The 21,098-nt window shown below is 38.6% G+C and overlaps 2 protein-coding genes and 1 pseudogene across 2 annotated transcripts; 2 read left to right on the top strand and 1 right to left on the bottom strand.

Moving 5' to 3' along the window:
* Window positions 1–1,683: 1,683 nt before the first annotated feature.
* LOC112556986 (transmembrane protein 185A-like) lies at window positions 1,684–8,505 on the bottom strand. The gene is made up of 7 exons (XM_025226525.1): window positions 8,363–8,505; window positions 7,125–7,301; window positions 6,537–6,744; window positions 4,649–4,732; window positions 4,074–4,250; window positions 3,294–3,417; window positions 1,684–3,036 (listed from the first exon to the last, which is right to left on the bottom strand). Exons 1-7 carry the CDS (start codon window positions 8,398–8,400, stop codon window positions 2,813–2,815), a joined length of 1,032 nt encoding a protein of 343 aa, XP_025082310.1. The 5' UTR covers window positions 8,401–8,505; the 3' UTR covers window positions 1,684–2,812.
* Window positions 8,506–8,650: 145 nt separating this feature from the next.
* LOC112556987 (ankyrin repeat domain-containing protein 46-like) lies at window positions 8,651–12,177 on the top strand. The gene is made up of 3 exons (XM_025226526.1): window positions 8,651–9,056; window positions 9,421–9,588; window positions 10,480–12,177. The coding sequence occupies exons 1-3, from the start codon at window positions 8,740–8,742 to the stop codon at window positions 10,688–10,690; spliced, it is 696 nt and encodes a 231-aa protein (XP_025082311.1). The 5' UTR covers window positions 8,651–8,739; the 3' UTR covers window positions 10,691–12,177.
* A 2,379-nt stretch (window positions 12,178–14,556) lies between these two features.
* On the top strand, window positions 14,557–21,013 carry LOC112555600 (annotated as a pseudogene).
* The last annotated feature ends 85 nt before the right edge of the window (window positions 21,014–21,098 follow it).

The raw sequence follows: 21,098 nt of genomic DNA, 5'->3' as shown, positions 1-21,098 counted from the left end.
TCCCTTTTAAACAGCTCTAAATTTTCCTTTGAGGGAATCCAATGCTATTAAAATATTTAATAAAATTAAAGATTTAGGCTGTAGGCTTGGGATTATGCAGCTCTTGAGCTCCTATTGTATTAATTTAATCTTGATAAAGATATGAATATTGAGCCATAACTGCAGTGATTGTAAACACATTTGTAGCATAATTACTGATTTGAATTATAGAAGGTTCTGGTGTGTACCACTTCTGTACTTACACATCACCAAGGAACTCTGATAAATGATGTAAGGTAATATGCTGTCTTGTACACCTTCCTCCCCACCACCTCCTATTACTGTAACCTAAATTTTATTCGTGTATGTTCTCTGTGGCATTTTATTTTCCTGCAAAAAAAAAAAAGAGTTCTTACTGGCTTATAATATTATAAACATAAATTTCAAGGAAAAAGATGCCATGTGAGTTCTGTGAGCTCCATGCTTTAGATCATTTCTATTGTTTCCCCCACCCACAGTTTGCACCCATTTTCATATGGAAGTTTAGGGGTTTCCCCCCAGTCGCAATTCAGAGCCAGTACATTTCTAAACTATATGTGTCATTTGCATGACCAGTCAATGGTTATCTCATCATAAAATATGTTTGGCTAACCTTTCATCTCATTTAAAATGTATGTGGCTAAAAGTTTTTTTCTTTAAATATATGCTGATCTTCAAATGGATGTGGAATGGCTTTTTTTGAGGTGTATCCCCCTCCTTTTTTTTTTAACTTAATGACCTTCATTTGTTTAGTAACTCTGTGTGTACTGGAAGAATTTCAAGTGTTTGCATTCTATTGTATGTGGCATTTATTTAATGGGCATGCAAAACAAAATCCCCACAAAATGGCAGCCTACAAAACTCATTATTTTTGTGGGAACTTTTTTAGTTGTTTAAGGGTTTCATATAGAGGGGATGGTTCTTTTTAAGATGCGATGCAGGGCTTTTTGGTTTTTTGTTCATCTGCTGCCTATAACAGCTTGCTGATGCAACACAAAGGCATTCATGCCATCCTTAACAAGGATCTTAAATTTTACAGCAGTGTGCGATTTTGAAGTGTGAGGACTATAACTGACAGAACTGGTGCAGCATGAATGTGATGGTGATAACAATGTTGCTGAAAATGAAATAAAGTTTCATCAGATAGAAACCAGCATGCCTTCTTCATTTTTTTCTAATTGAAGAGAGTTCTTTGGCGTTCCCTTGAACACGCTTGTTGGACTTCGACCTTTGGTGGTGAAGAAGGCTGTTTCTAACTTGTCCTTGGTGCTCCTGAGCTTCTCTTCCAGTGTGGCTCCTTGAGGCTACAGCTCTGTCCCCTTCATTATTTGGAGAGTAATCTCTGGTGTAATAAAGTTGAGACTGTTTGAAAAAAAAAACACCCTGAAAAAGGCAATTTTCACTTTGCGCTAGTAGAAATAATTAAACATTTTTTTTAGAGCATCTTTGGTGGAAGGAACCATATTTTGATCACGCAACACACTCATGTTTGTGTATGTGTTTTGTATATGCCAAGGAGCTTCAAGTTAGAATCAGACAAATTCAACTGGCTTATATCAATCTTGCAAGGGTTCTTGGAGCTATCGTTTGTCGATTGCTGTGTAAGAGTTTACCACCATTCACAAGTAGAGCTTATCCATTTTAAACACAAATGGAGCATACATATACAGTATGTAATTCAACTTTTTATTTTTCTTTGAAAAATAAGGCAAATCCAAAAAGACATAAAAGAAATTGATGAAAATGAGTAAATTATGTAGAGATTTTCAAACTGTCTACACCATATAGTAGTCTATTCCACCCTCCCCTTTGGTTTGTCAGACTTGGTAAATTTTATTAAACATCTTTTAGTTTGAAGCAGGATACATAAGGCTATAAAATTATGATTTATAAACAAGTGAAGCCAAAAAGAAAAATTAAAAGATAGTTTAGAAGAAAGTTTTTGCCCACAATATAACAGTAATGTGTAGAGCCTGGCTATTCCTGAAATCCAAACAAGTCTGCATAAAAAAATGGTCTATTCACTAAAATGTACAGTAAAATGAAACTTAAAATTAATGCCATAACCTTGTTTGGGGTGAGGGGAGAAGCAGGTGAGCTTCAGGAAGTTTGACAGTGGTATGAGGCATTAGGCAACGTAGAACATTTCAGAATGCAATGGCCCTTTGGGCAACCAGACTTTAAAGATATCACATTTATATTGGGACAGCTTATGGTTCCCTAAATATTGCAATGCGAGGTCAAAGCAAAAGCTCATGGAGGGGTACCCTGGTCTTAAACATTTACAGTATTTCTCTCTCTAAAATAAAACTTTGTAAAATACAAGCTCAGTTTGATGCTTGAATCCTGATAAATCTTTAAGCTACCACTACCACCTCCACAGAACTTTATTTTTAAACACTGCTTTTTATTTTCACATTCACCCAAGCATACATGATTACTCACACTCTGTGGAACATGTTGAGTAGATTAACTGAGAATAGACTCTTTTAAGGCTCTAAAACACTATCAGTGGACTTAAAAAGATTCTGGATGTCTTGTTTTGCTGTTCTCTCACACACATACATAACTCTGGACAAAAGCTTGCATTCTCTCTATATATATATATGACATGTACAAACTCATTTGCTCTCTCTATATATATATCTGAAAAGCACAAACTCATTTGCTAATATACATATATATTATAATTGTCAATTGTAAGTACAAGCACATATCCTAATACCCAACCAGCTGTTACATGCAAGCATCCTCAAATGCATAGTCATAAACACATATAAAATTTGTCAAAACGTCAGTCCGGTGTTTCTATAGATAAAATTGGAACTACTGCCTTGGGTTGTTCATCAATGGGTTCTTTTCTGCTCTTGAATTCTTTAGCTTTTTCACATACAGGGGTGCTGCTTCCACTTTCTGAATCATTGTACTGTAAGGAGTAGGAAATGTTGCCATACTCCTGTAAACACGGACAAGTACCCAGCAAGAACTGGCAAAAATCTTTTCTGATGCCAAACCACCCTGCCAAATAAAAAAAAAGAAAAAAAAAGATTAAATTCTTTAAAATACATTAAAGCCTTTATTTCCAGTCAACATTTTAAACATCAAAATTGTTATGGATTCCTGATGCTTTGCAAGGAAAGAATGTGTAAAAGCAAGCAGATCTTTCCATTAGAAATAAGGCGAGTAACTCTACTACAAAAACTATTTTTAAAACATTGCTGACAAACCTAAAGTGAAATTTCTGTAACTTGTAAAGTTTGAAAAGAGGTACTTACAGTTGTTTCCACCTTTGGCACCGAACGACAAACAAACAAGTGTTATAAGAGACAGGAGAAGAGGAATAGTGATTGCAGTGAACTTGAACCCATTAGTGTGATCCAGTCGATTCGCCAACAATATCTATGAACAAGTATACAGACAACTAATATGAACCCATTAGTGTGATCCAGTCGATTCACCAACAATATCTACAAACAAGTATGCAGGCAACTAATATATGAATGTGTGTGTTTGTGTAAAAGGTTTTTCTTTTTTAATAATGCATGCAAGAAAAACTAACACAAAAAAAAGCCTCAAGTCACATAGTGTTTGTTACATGCATCAAATGTTGATTACTATTTCAATTATGTAAAAGTGTCAGAATGAAATGTTTTAGATACTTGGCTTAACCTTCTCGGTCCTGTGGCATAGCATTAGCTGGTACTGTCTTATATTTGTATGCTCATCAGATTTTTTTGCAAGCCCAATGGTATTTTCAACTGGCATACTTAAATCTGGTCTGAACTGACCACATAGCAAGCACGCATTCTAGCACTAGTAGGTCATTAACTTTTTGTGTTATCACTACTAAGGCTTGTGTACATTGTGCATGGCAAGTATTTTCAGATCCTAATCCTGTTTGTGTTTGACTTTTTCGCAGAATCGATGTGGACATTTTTTTTTACCTGCAAGTACATTTTGTACACAAGCATGCATACCACAATGATGATAAAATATAAATATACTAATTTGAATGTGTGTTTTGAATAACAGCTATTTAACAATGAAAATTGTACCTCAAAAATAAGGAGTGGAACAACAAGGAAAGAATATCCTACTGCTGAAGACACATTTCCTCGCCTTTGTTCAGGAATGATGTCTGGTGACTTTAACAGTATTATGGCCAGCACAATAGCGTACAACACCCCAATAAGTGCCACGCACATCACGATCCATATTGGAATGAAAACAATCTGAAACAAGAAAGTTGGAAAACAATGCTACCATGAAAACAATATTTAAAAAAAAATAATGGGAAAAATCTCATCAAACTGCAAAGCACAAGAAAGGTCTTATAAAATCTATTTGTCGGAAATTTATTTGGCAAAACGTCTGGATTATCCTTTGTCTAAAGTCTTTTAATAAATCAATAGATACATTGTTATGATCACACTCATTTGTACATCAAAATTGGCCAGTATACTGAAAAATATTTATCATTAACCTGATTTTTTTGTCTAAAGCATTAAATTTGTGCATTCTCCTTTCAAAGAATACTCAAAAGTAAGTCATTTAAGCATAATTTTTCAAATGACCTACTCTACATTTATGGTACCTCTGGCCCGCTTCAACCCTGATGTTATATACATACCACCCAGCTCCATGTGATGACCATGTCTAAACGCAGTCCCAAGAAAATAAACTGTAAAATGTTGACTGCACAAAACAGCTCCATCTGGAAAAAATCCAATCAACATAAAACTTTCTTATAAAAAAATAATCTGTTTTTTGAAAATGCTAATTTTAATCAGAAAAATCAAACTGTTATTTTGAAGATTAGAAAAACTGTTTCACTTAGTAAAATTTGCAAGCTGTAACTAGCCTTCCTTGCCCTGGAGGGGGGGGGGCATATTAACTCTTTGCTAATATAGTTAATCAGTTTTACCCAATACATACTGGCGGCGGGCCGGTCAGATCCGGCCCGCAGGCCGGCGTTTCCATATTAATGATGATAAATGTAACTGGGGGGAAAATAACCTAAAATACTATCTACTCAAAGACATTTATTTCTGATCTACAGGAGCTCTAATCTCTTGCCCTTGATTATAAAGGCATCAACAATATACAGTACGTACATTAATTTTTTTTCTTGGAGTTAGGGGGGTTAATATTAAAGGTTCGTCTGGGGTGCGCACATTTTTCTTACAATGACTGGGTAAATCTCCATAGCAAGATACTATTGCTGCCAAAATCTGGATGAACAGCCCATCTATTTTCTTGAGATACATGCCTACAAATATGTATTTGTGTTCAAACATCATTCACAGAAAGAAACTGATAGGATAAACATCAGGATGTGTATACTTGTATTGTCACGGCTTCAGCCAAATGCAAAAGCTGGGACCACATGTGACCCATCACCACAAAATGAGCAGTTTGATAGCAGAGGCCTGGAAAGGTGATTAGGGTCAACTTAATACAGTTTCATTTTTTGTGAAAATGAACTCCTTGGTCATTAAACTAACAGGGAAATACACTTGTGTTTAAATAGAAGTGAAAAATGGTCTTAAAATACATTTTAATCAAGGTACCCCATAGTGATCAGTCCCAATTTCTGAACAAAAATTATGAAAATTCCGATGCTGTTTGTTACTATATCCCTGTCAGAACCCTATCATATTATACCTTACCGTAGAGCCCGGAGTCTGTATTTTCAATCTCTATAATTACTGATTTGAATATTAATTATAAGATCCATCTGCAAAAGTTTGGGTGAGCAAATCTCGCCATTGATCCTGATGCTATCCAATGGGATAATCAAATAGTGACTTGTTCTTGGTAACTAAAAGAAACTGAATGATTGGCTGACAGGGAGGAAACTTGTCGCTTCTACGAGTCTTCCTTCACAATTTCAAAGTGCTGCATAAAACAAGAGAATGGCAAAACAGAATCTTACGGATGAAGACATTAGTTTTCTTTAATTCCGATCAATTTTGGTTTCTTTAACAGCAGAAGTACACATTGCTAAGAAAAAAGAACATGTGGGATTACTGAAAAATGTATCATCTTTGCACACTTCAAATGTGTGTAACTCAATTTTGGGACAAGACATTATGTAAAAATGTTGAAAATTCCAAGCTACGACTCACTGAGGAAGTAGATAGTAAACCTAAAGTCATGCCTGTTTAATAATTGTTTAATGCATCAAACTTAACCCAGTCAACCCAGCTAGGTACCCCATAGAGGATTGGGAAGGTTAAACCAGCAAGTGAGAGGACATGGGCACTAACCTCATGAAAAGTGTAGTCTCCAATAACTCACTCACCAACAACCAAAAAAAGACTAGGGAATGACCTTTACCTTTTTTTAAAATGTTCAATATCAGACACATGAAGTCATACCTCTTGAAATTGGAAGAGGGGTATTATCCCAGATTTTGGACCAAACAAAAAAAATCAGGCATTGAACATCACTCATTTAGTTTTTGTACCACACTAGACCTTTAATATTATATTTCATATGAAAGAAAAATAAATCACCTCAAAGGATCTCTCATTCTTTACAGCCCAAATGCAGATGCCAACAGAGACCAAAGCCATGAAGATAAGAGGGATGAAGACAAGAAGCCATGAGTGTGCAGCTGTCTGCAAGTTGTCACAGGCCAGAACTTCAAACATGAGCAGCAGCAAATGCATGCCAGTGCACATCACCATGGCTTTGTACTGAACATAGCTGTCTCCTTCTAGTCTGTAAAGCAATGATAAACTGTGAATGTAGTCTCTATTATAAGAAACATAAAAAAATCAAAGATCTGATGTACTTGTAAAAGGATGAGAAAGACATACAAATTATCAATAAGGTTAACCCATAAGCAGAATTCTCTACTGCTCAAGCTTTCAGATGTTTTACACATAGCCATAAGAAGCATGGCAACATGCTTACATTATAAAGAACAGCCATCACTCAAGGAAAAGAACTAAAATAAGAATCAGAGCTCAAACTTATATTTTACAAAGCGAAATTATTATGCCTTTAGATAATACATTTTAACATAAAAAGCTAAAGTGCATTAAGTTGTCTATAGAATACCAAACTTTTCCTAAATTTACCTACCTTTTCCCACTTACCTGTAGTGAGGGTTTTTCCACCAAACATAGCTACCAACGACAGATCCTGATATAACAACAAGTTTCCAAAGCCATATTGGAAGGAAGACAACCCAGTAGCTCCACTCTATGGTGTGGTCAAGTCGAAGTGCAAACAAGAGGGAAAAAACCAAGAGACAACTAAACACAAGGAACTTGCTGCAAAATAAAAAAAAAAATATTAGATATTAAGAACATGGAAAGTACATTTTAAACAAGAATGGTTTTCAGATAATCCTTTTTTAATTAAAAGAAGTGCTGTCATTTTCACAGCATATAACATACTGAATTTTCAACATTTTGAAATGCATCTGCACCCATCATAAAGAAAGGTACTGCAGGAAATGTATTAAAATGCTAAGAGAGTTACTATATGTACTGTAACATTTATCTCCTGATAAATATATTCTTCACTTAAAAAATTTGCAGTCCAAGGAATTTCAGTTAATATTCTTGTCTATTCTTCAAACAAATTACTTTATGTTTTAAAATGTGAATCATTTTTTTGTTGTTGTTCAACTAGTGACTTTTGAGAAATAGTAAAGACTTGCACATAATCATAAACATTCATACAATGAAAAGACATACCAAACAAATAATAAATAAATAAAAATCACAACAGTATTTTGTAAAGTCTTTAGCATTCCTTCAGACTAATCAGCAAACATTTCAGTTAACAATCAAAAAGCCATGGCCTGACAAAATAGAATACTTAAATCATCGTTAGATTGACGATGCAAAAGTCTATTCAGTTAACTGCAAGCAATTTTTTGTTGACATTTTGGGGAAGGGCAAACATTGCATAAACATGCATGTGTGTAGCTAGTTCTTGCATTCGTGTTATTATACAGTGCATTTATTAAACAAAAACTTTAATTCTATATTTAAAAAGGAAAAGAAACTGGTGTGCCTCAGTAAGACTAAAAGAACCGACAGGCCTTCCTTTCAGTTTCACTTTTGAGCGAACAAAAGATATTGCTCAATCAAGGATACCAGTGCTTGGTGGTTCTACGCATTATTTGTTAACAAAATGTGTTTATAAAATCAGTTCTAATTATTACTATTATTATTATCATTCAGGTTTTTGTGTCACTTGTTACTCAATCGCAACAGCAATCATTCGATTTTGGTACCACCGACGACTGAACGTTCTCGGTCAGCAAAAATATTTAAATCTATTTTAAAATAAAATATTAACATTTTCTTTCATTAGTCTTTACCTGGGATTAAAATCTTGAAAAAGATTTTTCAAGTTCATGCTTAGTATCTGACGAGAGGGCGCCAGCTATTATAAACGTAACATTTCGTTCACCATGTTTACTTCCCAGAATGCTAATAGAGACAAATCGTTCCTTATGTCAATTATAAAAAAATCTGTTTATTCATAAAACTCTTTAACTCTGTAGGAGTGTTCTATGATAGAAGATGCATTGGTTTGCAATAAATTATATCTTTATTTTCCAAAGTAGTCCTAATAGCATTTTTTTTACATAAGTGATGGAAGTGTTTTTGCTCTCGACGATATAAGCGGCAGTATCTCGCTTCTCAAAATAAAGGCAAAGGTGCCTATGAAAAAGAAAAGTGTTCTAGTGTGTGGATGGCATGTTCGTTCGATTTTTCTGATATTATGGAAGGTGGTCACGTTCTGCTTGAATGTGTGGATGAAGGCAGTATTGAAAAAGTCAGAAGTTTATTGGAATCACAGTTATGCAACGTTGACGAAACAGATCAAAGTGGACGAACTGCACTTCACCTCGCTGCTTTGCGAGGAAAAACAGATCTTGCCAATGTTTTGATCCTTGGAGGAGCAGATGTAAATTTTCGTGATAAACAAGGGAATACACCCCTACACTGGTGTGGCAGTATAGACACCATTGAACTGTTGGTTGATAGTGGTGCCAGTTTGTACCTACGGTTCGTCCTTTATTATTGGAGGAGTGCACGTTTACCCCCAACCCCACAACTCCTCCCCAACCATTAGGACAGGACACATCAAAATCTTGTTTGAAAGTTTTTTGGAAGTGCTTCATATTACAGTGTATTGATTCGTTAATGAATTTAAAATTGCTTCCTTTTATTTCGTGCAGAACTTATATTAATTTTACTGTTTCTTTTGTGGCTGCAGATAATGGGCTAAAGCAAATGTTTATAGTTTTTTTGCTTTTATGGACCTACAGTTGAGATTATCGATTTGTCCTCAACTCCGAACTCACTTTTTCTTTTGTCAGAGAATACTGAATTTCTGTTAACTTTATTTCTTAAACATAAATAATTTCAGCAACAAGATGGGACTTACTCCAAAAGAACTAGCATACAGAAGAGGAGTTGCTCCAGAAGTCCTGGATTTGCTTGCACACTTTGAGTCTCAAACTAACAATCATGATTCGAGAGACCAAATGGTCACTCGAGTTTCTGTTTTAACATCAGCTGCTAATGCCAGTGACAGGTATGTTCTACGTGTAGCGCTTTTTACCCTAGTTCTATACTCCAGAATGGAGTGAGTTTAGCTCATGAAATTCCAAATAGTTCTGTGTGATTATAATGTTGACAGCTTGCTAATATAATTACCCATCTTGATATCCTTGAGCGAAAAAAATTGAAAGTTGTATATTTTTACTGGGAAAAAAATCTGGAGGGGTGATAGGGAGAGTGTAAAATGACACAGCACTATATCACAAGTTTCTGTACAACAAACCGACTACAATTTAAGCTGATGACTCTCGTCCACTTTGTGAATGTTCTAATACAGCTGGCATCTGTCTCTCTCTCTTCTCTTTTTTTTAACTTGTGGTATCATGTAATGTCTGATGTTATATTAACATGGCAGATTAGTAATAATTTCCTGAAAGGGAAATAAAGGGAATAAAGATGTTTTGTATTTGTATGTGCTGAGTCTTAGATTAATCCAGCAGCAGACCAATGAGTAGTGAGCATACTTCTTGTGGAGATCAGGTTTTGGCAAATATCAAAGAGTTTATTCAACCGCTTTCTTTTTTCTTCTTGTTCCAATTTTCCCCCAGAGGAGCATAGGGCCACATTCAACCACTTCTATGACCTTTTTTTCTGTATAATCAATGTATAAATAAGGATATATAACATGTCCAACTGTCAATAAAACTGAGTCCAAAATCAGGCATCAACTCACATATAATGAGAACTTTCAGGATGGCCCAGGATTAAGTTCAATATTCATTGATTAGTAATCAGTACTTTTTTTATATTGCGGCCCTATGCTCCACTGGGGGTGATTAGGAACAAGAAGCAGAAGAAGAAGACTTTTTTTTAATAATTTCTTGAGAGGGAGAGTGTTTTAAAACTGAAATGCTGTTTGTTGCAGACTTAGCTCCATCACCAGTGAACAAGTAAACATAACAAGACACAGACAGGCAGTTGGGTTTTGGCAAGAACTGTCTTGTGAACTGGGAGTGCAAAATACTTTGCTCTGTCTGCTTGGTCTTCTTGGCTTTTCATTTTATGTAGCCTACATTCTGACTGGAATGCACCAAGGAATTCAGGTCAGAATTCCTGTTCAAGAAGCAGATATTTGATAACATCATTGTTATCTTTATCATTTCGTCAAAATTCTGCTATGTTATGGGCTGTATGCAATGATTTTAAATGCATTTGTCTAATCCTGGCATGATATCGTGTAATACTTATTAGCATTAATAACAAAGCATTTTCATGCCTTCAGGAGAAATGGAACTTGTACATGCTTATTCAAATCAGATGCTTAATCTTTAACGTGGCACAGTAAGCATAAGTTGTACTGTTTATTTCAGTAGTCATTAACATTCTAAATCATGTCCATCATGTAGTCATGTAGCTTTAAACAAACAAAACTTTTACCATAAAATTTACTAATTGCTATGAAAATACCACAAGGGGGTTGAGTTATGAGCACATTGACACACTTAATAACAACACATCATGATCATGCAACGATCTTGGGAAAGCACCCAGTTGTGTATCACATGAATTACCTATCATTATCACCTTGAAGTTTTGTGTAACAAGTTGTCACGGACCTGTCCGTGCCTCCATGTTTTAGGTTAGTTTATTAACCTTTCGCTACTTATGAACTGCAAGAGTAGAGAGCATATATGGGAGAATAAAGGAGAATGTCAGCGGGAAAGGGGTTAACCCTGACATGGCGTATTTGGTGAATAGTTCAGTCGAAGAATTTTTGGCGGGAACTAGGTTAAACAATTACTCAGGCCCATGCCTGAGTCACGATTTGTAAATCTCCATAGTTGAGATTACATAGTAGAGCAGGGTAGTGTCCATCGACGCTGGATGCGGCGCGATATTGACCCTTGGTGTATTAGCCTCGCCTAGACGAGTTTTTTCGCGGAGTGAGCTAATTGTTGGAGCCCTTTTGAAGGAGGAAGAATCACCTCCCCAGACCATTCCTCGATCGCCTTTGATACAACACCCAGCAGCGCCTGGGCTCGGGCAACCGTCGGCCTCGTGACGTCACCGTGGAGTACCGCTGCTGTGACTGCGGGAACCCTCTCCCCGACACGGCCATTGTGTAAGCCCTTGGAGTGTCATCCGGCGCTGAGTTACACGTGGCGATCAAAGAGTTTCCTAGCCCCTCGGGGAAGGAAAACCCGCTTCGAGTGGATTACAAGTGTGATTTGTGTTATTCGTATTCAAACTGACAGAGGATGCGAAGGGTGACAACCCAACGCTAGTCATGGCTCTTAGGCTCCGAACTGTATGGTTACAGGCAACTGATATTTTGAAGAGGCACCGAGAAGAAGCTTAGCAAGGGTGTGTTGGTGAGTCAGTGTACGTGGTTAGGAACTGATACATCGAGGACTAGAACATTTGAAACTGTTGTAAGCTTTGAACTGAGGGATTGAGGGAAGAGTAGAGGCTATCGCATTACCATATGTTTACTTGTCATATTTGGTTTTTCACCATCTTCTCTAAAGCTCGGGGCGTTGAGACATTTTTATATAAATATATTTATCTGTGTTTCATGTCGTAAAGTCCTGAGCAACTTCATAACATGATTTGGACAGCCTCAGGACAATCGTTGTTTTGTGTGTTGAAAGAACGCGTAAGGACGTCGTGTGTGTGTTGCTCGGGTAAGAAGCCGGCGTCCGTGACACAAGTGGGAAGAAAGGTACTAACGATTACTTTTAAGTAAATAACCAAATATAATGGGGTTTTAGTCAGCTAGACTAGTTACTGGTTTATGCTTTAACTTAGAAAGTTTTATTACCTATGAAATAATCTTTTCCTATGTCAGACCTGAATAATTGCGTCTGACAAGACTGGGTAATTGGCAGTGTTGTCCATAGGAATGGGAATCCCATGGGGAAACGTCCCATGGGATGGGATGGGATGGGACAGCACACATTTGTATTTCCCATGGTAGTCGATACTTGATATTGCAAAATAAATTTACTGTTATTTCATTCATCAAGGATTTAAATCCTTCCTCTGAATCATCTATTGTATGTGAAGTAGCAGGAATTATAGAACAAAAGCCGAAAAGTGGTTTTCAGTGTTGTCCATTTGTTAATACCATGGAATCCCATGGGAAACATCCCGTGGGATGGGACAGCATAAATTGCCATGGGACGTCCATGGACAACCCTGGTAATTGGACCTAAAGCTCGCACTTGTCGTTTCAAAGCAATAGTTTGTTCGGTTGTTTTTTTTTACATCTGAGGGGGTTTTATTTGCATTCTTTAAGAAAACATAGACGCGTTGCTATAGAACTATTTCATGCTGGCATTAAAAAAAATAAATAAATAAATAAAAGACGACGACACGAAAAGGTTACATCGTCGAACAGCTGAGCCATCATGGAAAACTCGACAATCCAAAATTGACAGCCACATTATCTGCTTCTGTTACTGGACATGTGAAATTTACTGTAAATCAACCACTCGTGGATTTTTAAGACAAAGAAATTATATTGTCTGATAAATTCTTTTAGTACTCCTTTTTTTCAGTCTGGGTCTAAAAAGCCTTTTATCGTACTTCTTTACGATCCGGAGCTAGAAAACATTTTTTGGCGCTTGGCTCTAGAAACATAAAGACTGGAATGAGACTTGTATTGCTGTAGCTAATTCTGGTCCAATATTTTGTGTGTATTATTAAATTTATTTTCGTAATTTTTCTGTCGCGCTGGTTTTTTTTCTTTATGTTTTTCTAAGCCACAACTTGATTTATCCAGAGGACGGAACGCAACTCAGTTATTACTAACGATTTAGTTTGCGTAGAACATCAACAACCAGCAACAGAATTGCACATTCTTCTTCGACAATTATAAGCTATTTTACCAACAGTCCATTAAAGGGCAACACGAGAGTCACTTTTTTATAATCGGGTTAGGTTTATTTTAAAATAATAATTCCCCAAATATGAATACATATAGTGACGAACAAATCTTACGGGGACAAAATGTTGCAGAGAAAAATTTGTGTTATTATGGGGATACATTTTTTTTACATACTTTCTCAATTTTCGAAATTATTTTAAATGTTTTTCGTCCCGACTTACTCCTCAACACAGACACAATAATCCACGCTCACTCATCGTATAATATTCTATAATTACTGTACCCACGGCATAGGCTACACCCCGAGCTAATTCTAGCGATGGAGAGGTGGTGCAGCGATCTGTAGCCTGTTTTCCTTCAAATATGTTACAACTAGTTCTATAATTACCCCCGCATGATCCGAGAACAATGGGCCCCGCTGCCACACCTTTCTACATTATCTACAGATGACCTTATCGAACTTAGAACGGCGGCGGACTATCTGACTCGTCTTCTCTCTCTGTGTGACACGACACAATTGTGTTTGTTGTCTGACTAGTCGAATAAACTGAAAGATCAACGACGATTGGTATCCTGGGTTTGCAAATTGATGCAAACTAAGAGTTTCGCGTTGACATCTGTACACAAGTGACGGGGCACGGTACAGGACTGCGAGAGGAGCCCTGACACAGGTGGGTAAAGTTCGTACAATCATCAAATGTTTCTTTTGCTTATACTCAGCCGACCTTTCAAATGTTTTCAGAGATATTTGACATCAAATTAAGCCGTTTTAAATGCTATGTCTAGGACGCCATCTGTACCTGCGGGACTAACCATCTGAATGTTTTCTCTTTCTTTTCTTTTTTTTTTTTCTTGCTGTCTGGGTCTGTTTCTTGTTTTCCACTCTTCCTTCTGCTTGTCTCTCGGTCCGTCAACTTGTTTGTCCGAATCTACATATGTCTATCCTTGTCTACTGTTCTCTTAGTTTGTTTTAATGTTCGTCTGTCTGATGATGTACTCACCTACTCTAGCAAAACAAAACCATCAACGAAAAGGGGAATTAAATAAATAGCTAATAGGACATTTTATGGTGGGAGAATTCTTGTTTTGTTGTTCATTACTTTTCAGGACACAATGGCTGCTACTGTCATATTCGTTTACCTGGCCATTGTGTCAGCCGTGACAGCAACCAACATAACGATTCAAAATCACTGGCAGAGTGGTTTCAATGTCTTCATAGCCGTTCCCATAACACAGGAGCTGACGTCTTGGCGCCTCCACCTTGTCTTTGACCACGATGTCAACACAATCATGGTGAGTATCACAGAGCAAAGTATGGAAGGAGAAACTCTAATTTCCCTTCTTCCGCCTGAAATCTAATTTGGTTTTTGTTTGTTTGTTTGTGCTATATATTATAAATAAGTTATTTGTATACCCAGCAAAGAGACATCTGATTTCTGGAGCTTGGAAGTAGACAGAAACACGTTATTCAAACTGTCTCACATATACCTATTTGTACATCATGAAGCTGACAAGTGTGAGATTCCTCATTACAGACAGGCGAGGCCGAGGTAGAGAAGATCAGCTCTTGTGAATTCGTTCTGACCAACAGAGACTGGAACGCTGCAGAACACACAGGTCAAAAGCTGACCCTTAACATCCAAGGAGGGACAACAGGAGACATCAGTCCTTCCCTGTGCGTGTACATTGAGGTGAGCTCTTATCATCTACATATCAAGAGGCAAAAATTTCTAACCCCCTGGGGGAATTTAGAACATGATAATGCTGATTGTGTGTTAAAATGCACGATTATGTGTGCGTGTGCCAGACTAACTTCGTGCACAAATGCAGGCGCGGACGAGGGCGAGCAAAAAATACGAAAAAGAAAAACGGGTTAGTTATTAACGTCTGTTGATGGCGTGCAGGGGATGAATGACGACGACTGCGGAACTCCAGTCTGTGGGGTGGGAAGCACCCTCGCCCCACGAATTACAGGCGCCCATGGAGACATAACTGGTGCACTTCAACGGCAGACAACCACGGCGCGCCCCGCAGTTACTGGTAACAAACATTTTGTAAACTGCAAAACACCATACACCATACCTTTAACTTCTCATACATTCGCAAGTAAAATTTATTGAAACAAACAATCTTTTACAAACCCATGGTTACATTCGCATACGAACCGAGAGTCCGTACAAGAAGCATAAACATAAGCAAACAGATAACACATAACAAAGTCAAGACATGAATTAAGGGTATGGATGAAGAACTGAGGAGTGAGCGGAACAAGGCTTTAAAACAGCTTTGTAGATGACACAAATCGAAAAACAGCAAGGAACTGAAAAGCAGGCAGGCAGCATACATAACCATTGAAAGCCGTTTGAAGTTGAATGTATTTCATCTTTATATTGAAATATTGCTTGATCTTTGCTTCAGCCGCTCCTGTTGAGATCAGTGGCGACGGTGTGATGAAGGGGACCTTTAGCCTGAAGATCAACTGGGGAAACAGGTTTGAGGGCGAGCTAATGTTCCACGCCGCCGAGCTTGTCGAGGGTTTCGTGTGCACCCTCAATTTCAACATGCCCGTCAGCGCCCTCGACGTGAGTGATGGCTGCTGTTGTTGTGTAGATGGTGATGGGAGATAGCAGCATCCTGATGAGGATACGCCTGATACTGCACTGTTTGCTTGCTAATCTTCCATCCTTATTTTTCTACTTCATCGGTTTTAGTAAATTAACATTATTTTATTTTTCTTTCTTTTTTTTTCCTTTTCTTTATTTATTCTTTCTTTCGATTTTCTTATTTTCTTTCTTTCTTGATTGACGAAAAGTGTTATCTGGCGAACATCTCATTTATGAATGTTGCTACTTTCGTGCATGAAAGTTTCCATAATTGGCACAGGACAAACGGACCATCAGACGCTTAAAGCTTATACGGAGAAGCGCTATGCCCAGTCATGCAGTGCGACTGTACTGCCTAGTGACTCATTTTCCTGTGTTTTCGTGTTGTCGTAGTTATGGATCGCCGACGTCTACTCTCACTCCGACGACATGTTGACGTGGACCGTCATCAACAAGCAAGACCACATGTTCGTTGAAGCTGGAGAAGACTTCGGCCTTCACTTCTTTGCCAACGTCGGCAGCGGCCACAACGCCGATACCCTTCTGTCACGGGCGTGTGTCAGAATAAGGGGAGGGACTACAACTGGACGATCCCGTCTCTGCCCAACAGTAAGTTACAGTGACTACAACTGGATTATCCTCTATGCCTAGCAGTAAGTTAGTGGGACTACAACTAGACTATCCTTTAAGTTAGTGGGACTACAACAGTCACCTTTATGCCTAGCAACAGTGAGAACCCTGGGCTCAATATAAAAAAGACACATGGAGGCACATACGAATACTATTTCAGATCGTGAGCAATACTATGTGCTTCCATTTCCTCCCCCTTGCAGAAGCGGGCTCTAAATACAATTACGATGACGTCCTCTACAAGTCCATTTTGTTTTACGAGACGCAACGATCCGGCAAACTTCCGGCAGATAACGGATTCCATACAGGGGGGACTCCGCTCTCAACGACAAGGGGGCCAATGGCGAGGACCTAACAGGAGGGTGGTATGACGGTGAGTGGTCACCCTGCTCTCATACCCCGTGTCCGTAACTAGCTCTCACTTCAATTGTAACATCAGATTACTAATCGTGAGGTAGTTTTGCCCTTTGCGCAGACTGCAAAAGAAGAATCTTTCCTTTTCAAATGTGCAGCTACGTTGTACTTACCTTAAAGGTTGTGAGCTTGAAAATAGCCTGGGGCAAGTGATACTATCTGGCTAGTTTCCTACTCGTTTTTCTATGCAGATTCACAAAACTCTTAGTTCTAGTTACCAATTCCTCTTTGGGTTTTCTATATTTGTATTTTATTTATTAGTCATTAGTACTGTTGTTTCTCTTTCTGTTTTTGGTATGTTCTCCATGTTTCCTTGTATCAAGTGCTGAGAGTATTTGCTATATGAATCAATCGTATTATTATTATTATTATTATTATTATTATTATATTTATTAATGCACTTGACCTATTCAGCTGGTGACCACGTCAAGTTCAACTTTCCAATGGCCTTCTCCACTACTGTGTTGACCTGGGGTCTGCTCCTGTACAAGGACGCCTACCAGGCAGCTGGACAGCTGGACTACATGTATGACAGCATCAAGTGGCCGCTCGACTACCTGCTTAAGTGTCACACGGGCCCCAATGAACTATACGTGCAGGTCAGAGTGCAAGGTCAATGATTTCATCTTAATTTTCCGGTTGACTTTGGAAAAAGGAATATCCTGAAATGTTTGTGTTAAATTTTCATGCTGAGGAGTGTAGTAGACTCGGACTAAGTGATTTGAGATGCTCGACTAATGATGTTCGGGTGTCGATTGCAGGTGGGAAACGCTGGGGCTGACCACAGCTATTGGGGGCCCCCAGAACTGATGACCATGGCTAGACCAGCCTTTAAGATTGATGCCAGCCATCCTGGCTCGGACGTCGCTATGGAAACGGCGGCTGCTATGGCAGCTGGCTCTCTTGCGTTTGCCGAGAAGGGTGAGAGCAGTTATGAGATTCTGATACAGCAGCAACACGAAATTTACGAAAATATTATTACTGTACTCTTCTTTTAACCGGTCTGCGCTTTACCGGACATTGTGCTGTTTTTCTTGACTAGATCCCTGACTACTCGGCTAAACTGCTGGAACATGCCAAACAGATTTGGGAGTTTGCCAAAAGTTACCCAGGTTTATACAGCGACAGTGTCTCTGCTGCTGATGGTTACTACAAGTAAGTGTGGTCATAAGAGTTAGATATCAGTACACCTTTTCGTAACATAACTAACTTGGGTACCTTGTCGAGAGTACCTGTATTCAATTCTGAACCAACCACAAAGTTTGTGCGCGTACTTGCACTGAGTTCTTCTTCGCACAGATCCTTCAACCTTTCGGACGAAATGGGTTGGGGCTCCCTCTGGCTACACAAGGCAACACACGAGTCCAAGTATTTAGACGAAGCCATTAAGTGGTTTGACCCTGCACCTGCATGGGGCATGTCCTGGGACGAGAAAATAGCGGGTAATCAGGTAAGCATTTGGCTTAAACGCCTTCATAGGTCTCGTTCGTTCTTGCTTTCGTCCATTTTTTTCTAGACTTTTAGACAAATAATGGATAGATGATGGAAGGATGGATGATGATGAATGGACGATGACCAGTCTTTTGGTGAAACACCGGCTACAACTGCTATTTTCAGATACTACTGGACTAGACACAGTTACACGATGAGTATACCTGTTCTTTTCAACTCCTGCTAGACATGGCTGTTAATTATGCAATGATTACCCTGTTGTTTTCAGATCCTGTTGTACCAGGCTCTGAGCGAGGTGGCCAACTCCACTGGGAACGCGACTTTGAAAGCTCTGAAAGAGGATGCTTTGAACTCTGTCAAGGCGACCTATACTTACTGGTTCCCTGGCGGCAAGGTGCCCTACTCTCCCAAGGGCCTGCCCTTCAGGCTGCAGTGGGGGTCGCTGCGTTACGCCTGTAAGTACAAAACTGGTCGAATTTAAATAAGAACACGTAAACCATCCACAACGTTTACGACAACGAACGTTGGTCATACTTGAGAGTAAAACAACAATTATATGTGCTATTATATTTGTCGTGTACAAATGAAACAAAGTGGACCTACTTTTATATATATATATATATATCATGTAGAAAAAATAAATAAAGGTTTGCTACGCTCGATTCTTTGTTGACTGGACAGAAATCTGAAGTGTTAGAAATAAAGCGATTATAATTTGACAAAACCAGCGGCGTATCCGAGAGATACTACAATGCAATACCCATCAAATGGGCATCATTGAAGTATACGGGAAAACAAATATTTATACTTTTAATGTTTGTCTTTTTTTAGCTCTGATGCTTCACTGCTCATTATTTCTTGCTATAGAGTGGTTTTTCCTAGTTTGTTTTATAAATATCTTTTTTATCCCCTTTAACCTTTCTATTTTACTTAGATATCCTATCTCATCAGAAAGCTATTCAAGGAAAGTGACAGACTTTCGCCCTTATTTCGTTTTTGGTTTGTTTTTTTTTTTTTTTCGCAGCCAACATGGCGATGGTGGCTCTGATCTCTGCAGACAGTGATATCATGCCCGATGAATATCGACACTGGGCGATGTGCATTATCCACTACGCTCTCGGGGATACAGGTTTCAGTTACCTCATCGGCTTTGGTGATCAGGGATGGGCACACAGCCCTCATCACCGTTCTAGGTAGGTGTGTGTGTGTGTGAGAGAGAGGACGTATGAGAGAAAGAAATGAATGATGGAGAACTGAAGGATCTGGAGGAGGAGAAGAGCAGCAACAATAACAAGGAAGATCAAGAGTAATAAGCGAAAGAGCACAACGACCCTCAACTGTCGCACTACATACCATTTTTCTTTGACAGATATCACCCCATCTCACGACTATCTTTTTTGTGAAAACTGACACGGTGACCCTTAAATTCTTGTATATTTCGTTGTGCAGTTCGTGCCCTAACCAGCCTGCACCATGCGGCCCATTTGTGATGAGCAGTACTCACCCCAACGTGCACACCCTGTATGGTGCCTTGGTGGGCGGGCCGGATCAGAACGACGCCTACACCGACTTGCGCTCCAACTACGTCAACAACGAGGTGGCCTGCGACTACAACGCCGGCTTCCAGACCGCTGTTGCAGGTGAGAAATGGATTTCTAGAGTTGTACACTCGCTTTGTTTGAGTTTCCTCGAGATCATTTCACTCGACTGCCCTCGAGCTCAGATATTGAGCAGGAGAACGAGAACCAGAAATAATACAGTCTTCATTCCTCCTGCTCATCCCGTACTACGTGATTGAAACGTGCCGGATCACTACTCGGGGTAGCAGCTCTAGTCGAATGGCACTCATCAAGCTGTCACGCGGGTCTGAGTTGTCGTGATAGGCGTGACCTCTGGCACTACTTCAAGTGCTGGTGACTTGTTAATAGAGAAAATTCTTGGCAGCTGCTGCCACTTCACTCACAAGAATCCATAACACCGTCGATTGCTAGAACATTTTTTTTTCTGTTTTAGACTCCATAGTTACTTTATCTCTCCTGACTTGAAAATAGTCCCGATTTTGTAATGTCATTTGTGTTGGGGAGATTATTCACTTACTCGATCTTTCTTTTGTTCGTTCTTTCGTTTGTATGTGTGTGTGTGTGCTGTTATTCGTTTCTTTCTTTTAAAATCACTCCGTAAAACCAGTCCCACTAACAAGTATTATTTTTTTTATTCTAGCACTACGGTCATTGTACATCAAGGGTGAACATCCAGAACAGACAGGAAGTGCTACCTGCCCCTACCATTAACATATTAGCAAAACTACACTAAACACAAACGACTGCAAGAAAACACAGCAACAGATCTTTACATTGTCTGTTGTGTTTGTTTGGACACAAATAATTCCACTACTCTACAAGGAAGAATAATCCGATAGATTAATATCAAACAATGCTCTGCGAGTAACAAAATAAAATTATGAAAAAAAATTTCACACTCACTTTTCTCAACTGACCAGTTAATCTGTATGGCTTTTATTTAAGTGGTATAGCTGCTAATATCATATATCATGTG

Source organism: Pomacea canaliculata, linkage group LG2, assembly GCF_003073045.1.
Source record: "Pomacea canaliculata isolate SZHN2017 linkage group LG2, ASM307304v1, whole genome shotgun sequence".
NCBI lineage: Eukaryota > Metazoa > Mollusca > Gastropoda > Architaenioglossa > Ampullariidae > Pomacea > Pomacea canaliculata.
This window is presented reverse-complemented; position numbering and strand designations above follow the sequence as displayed.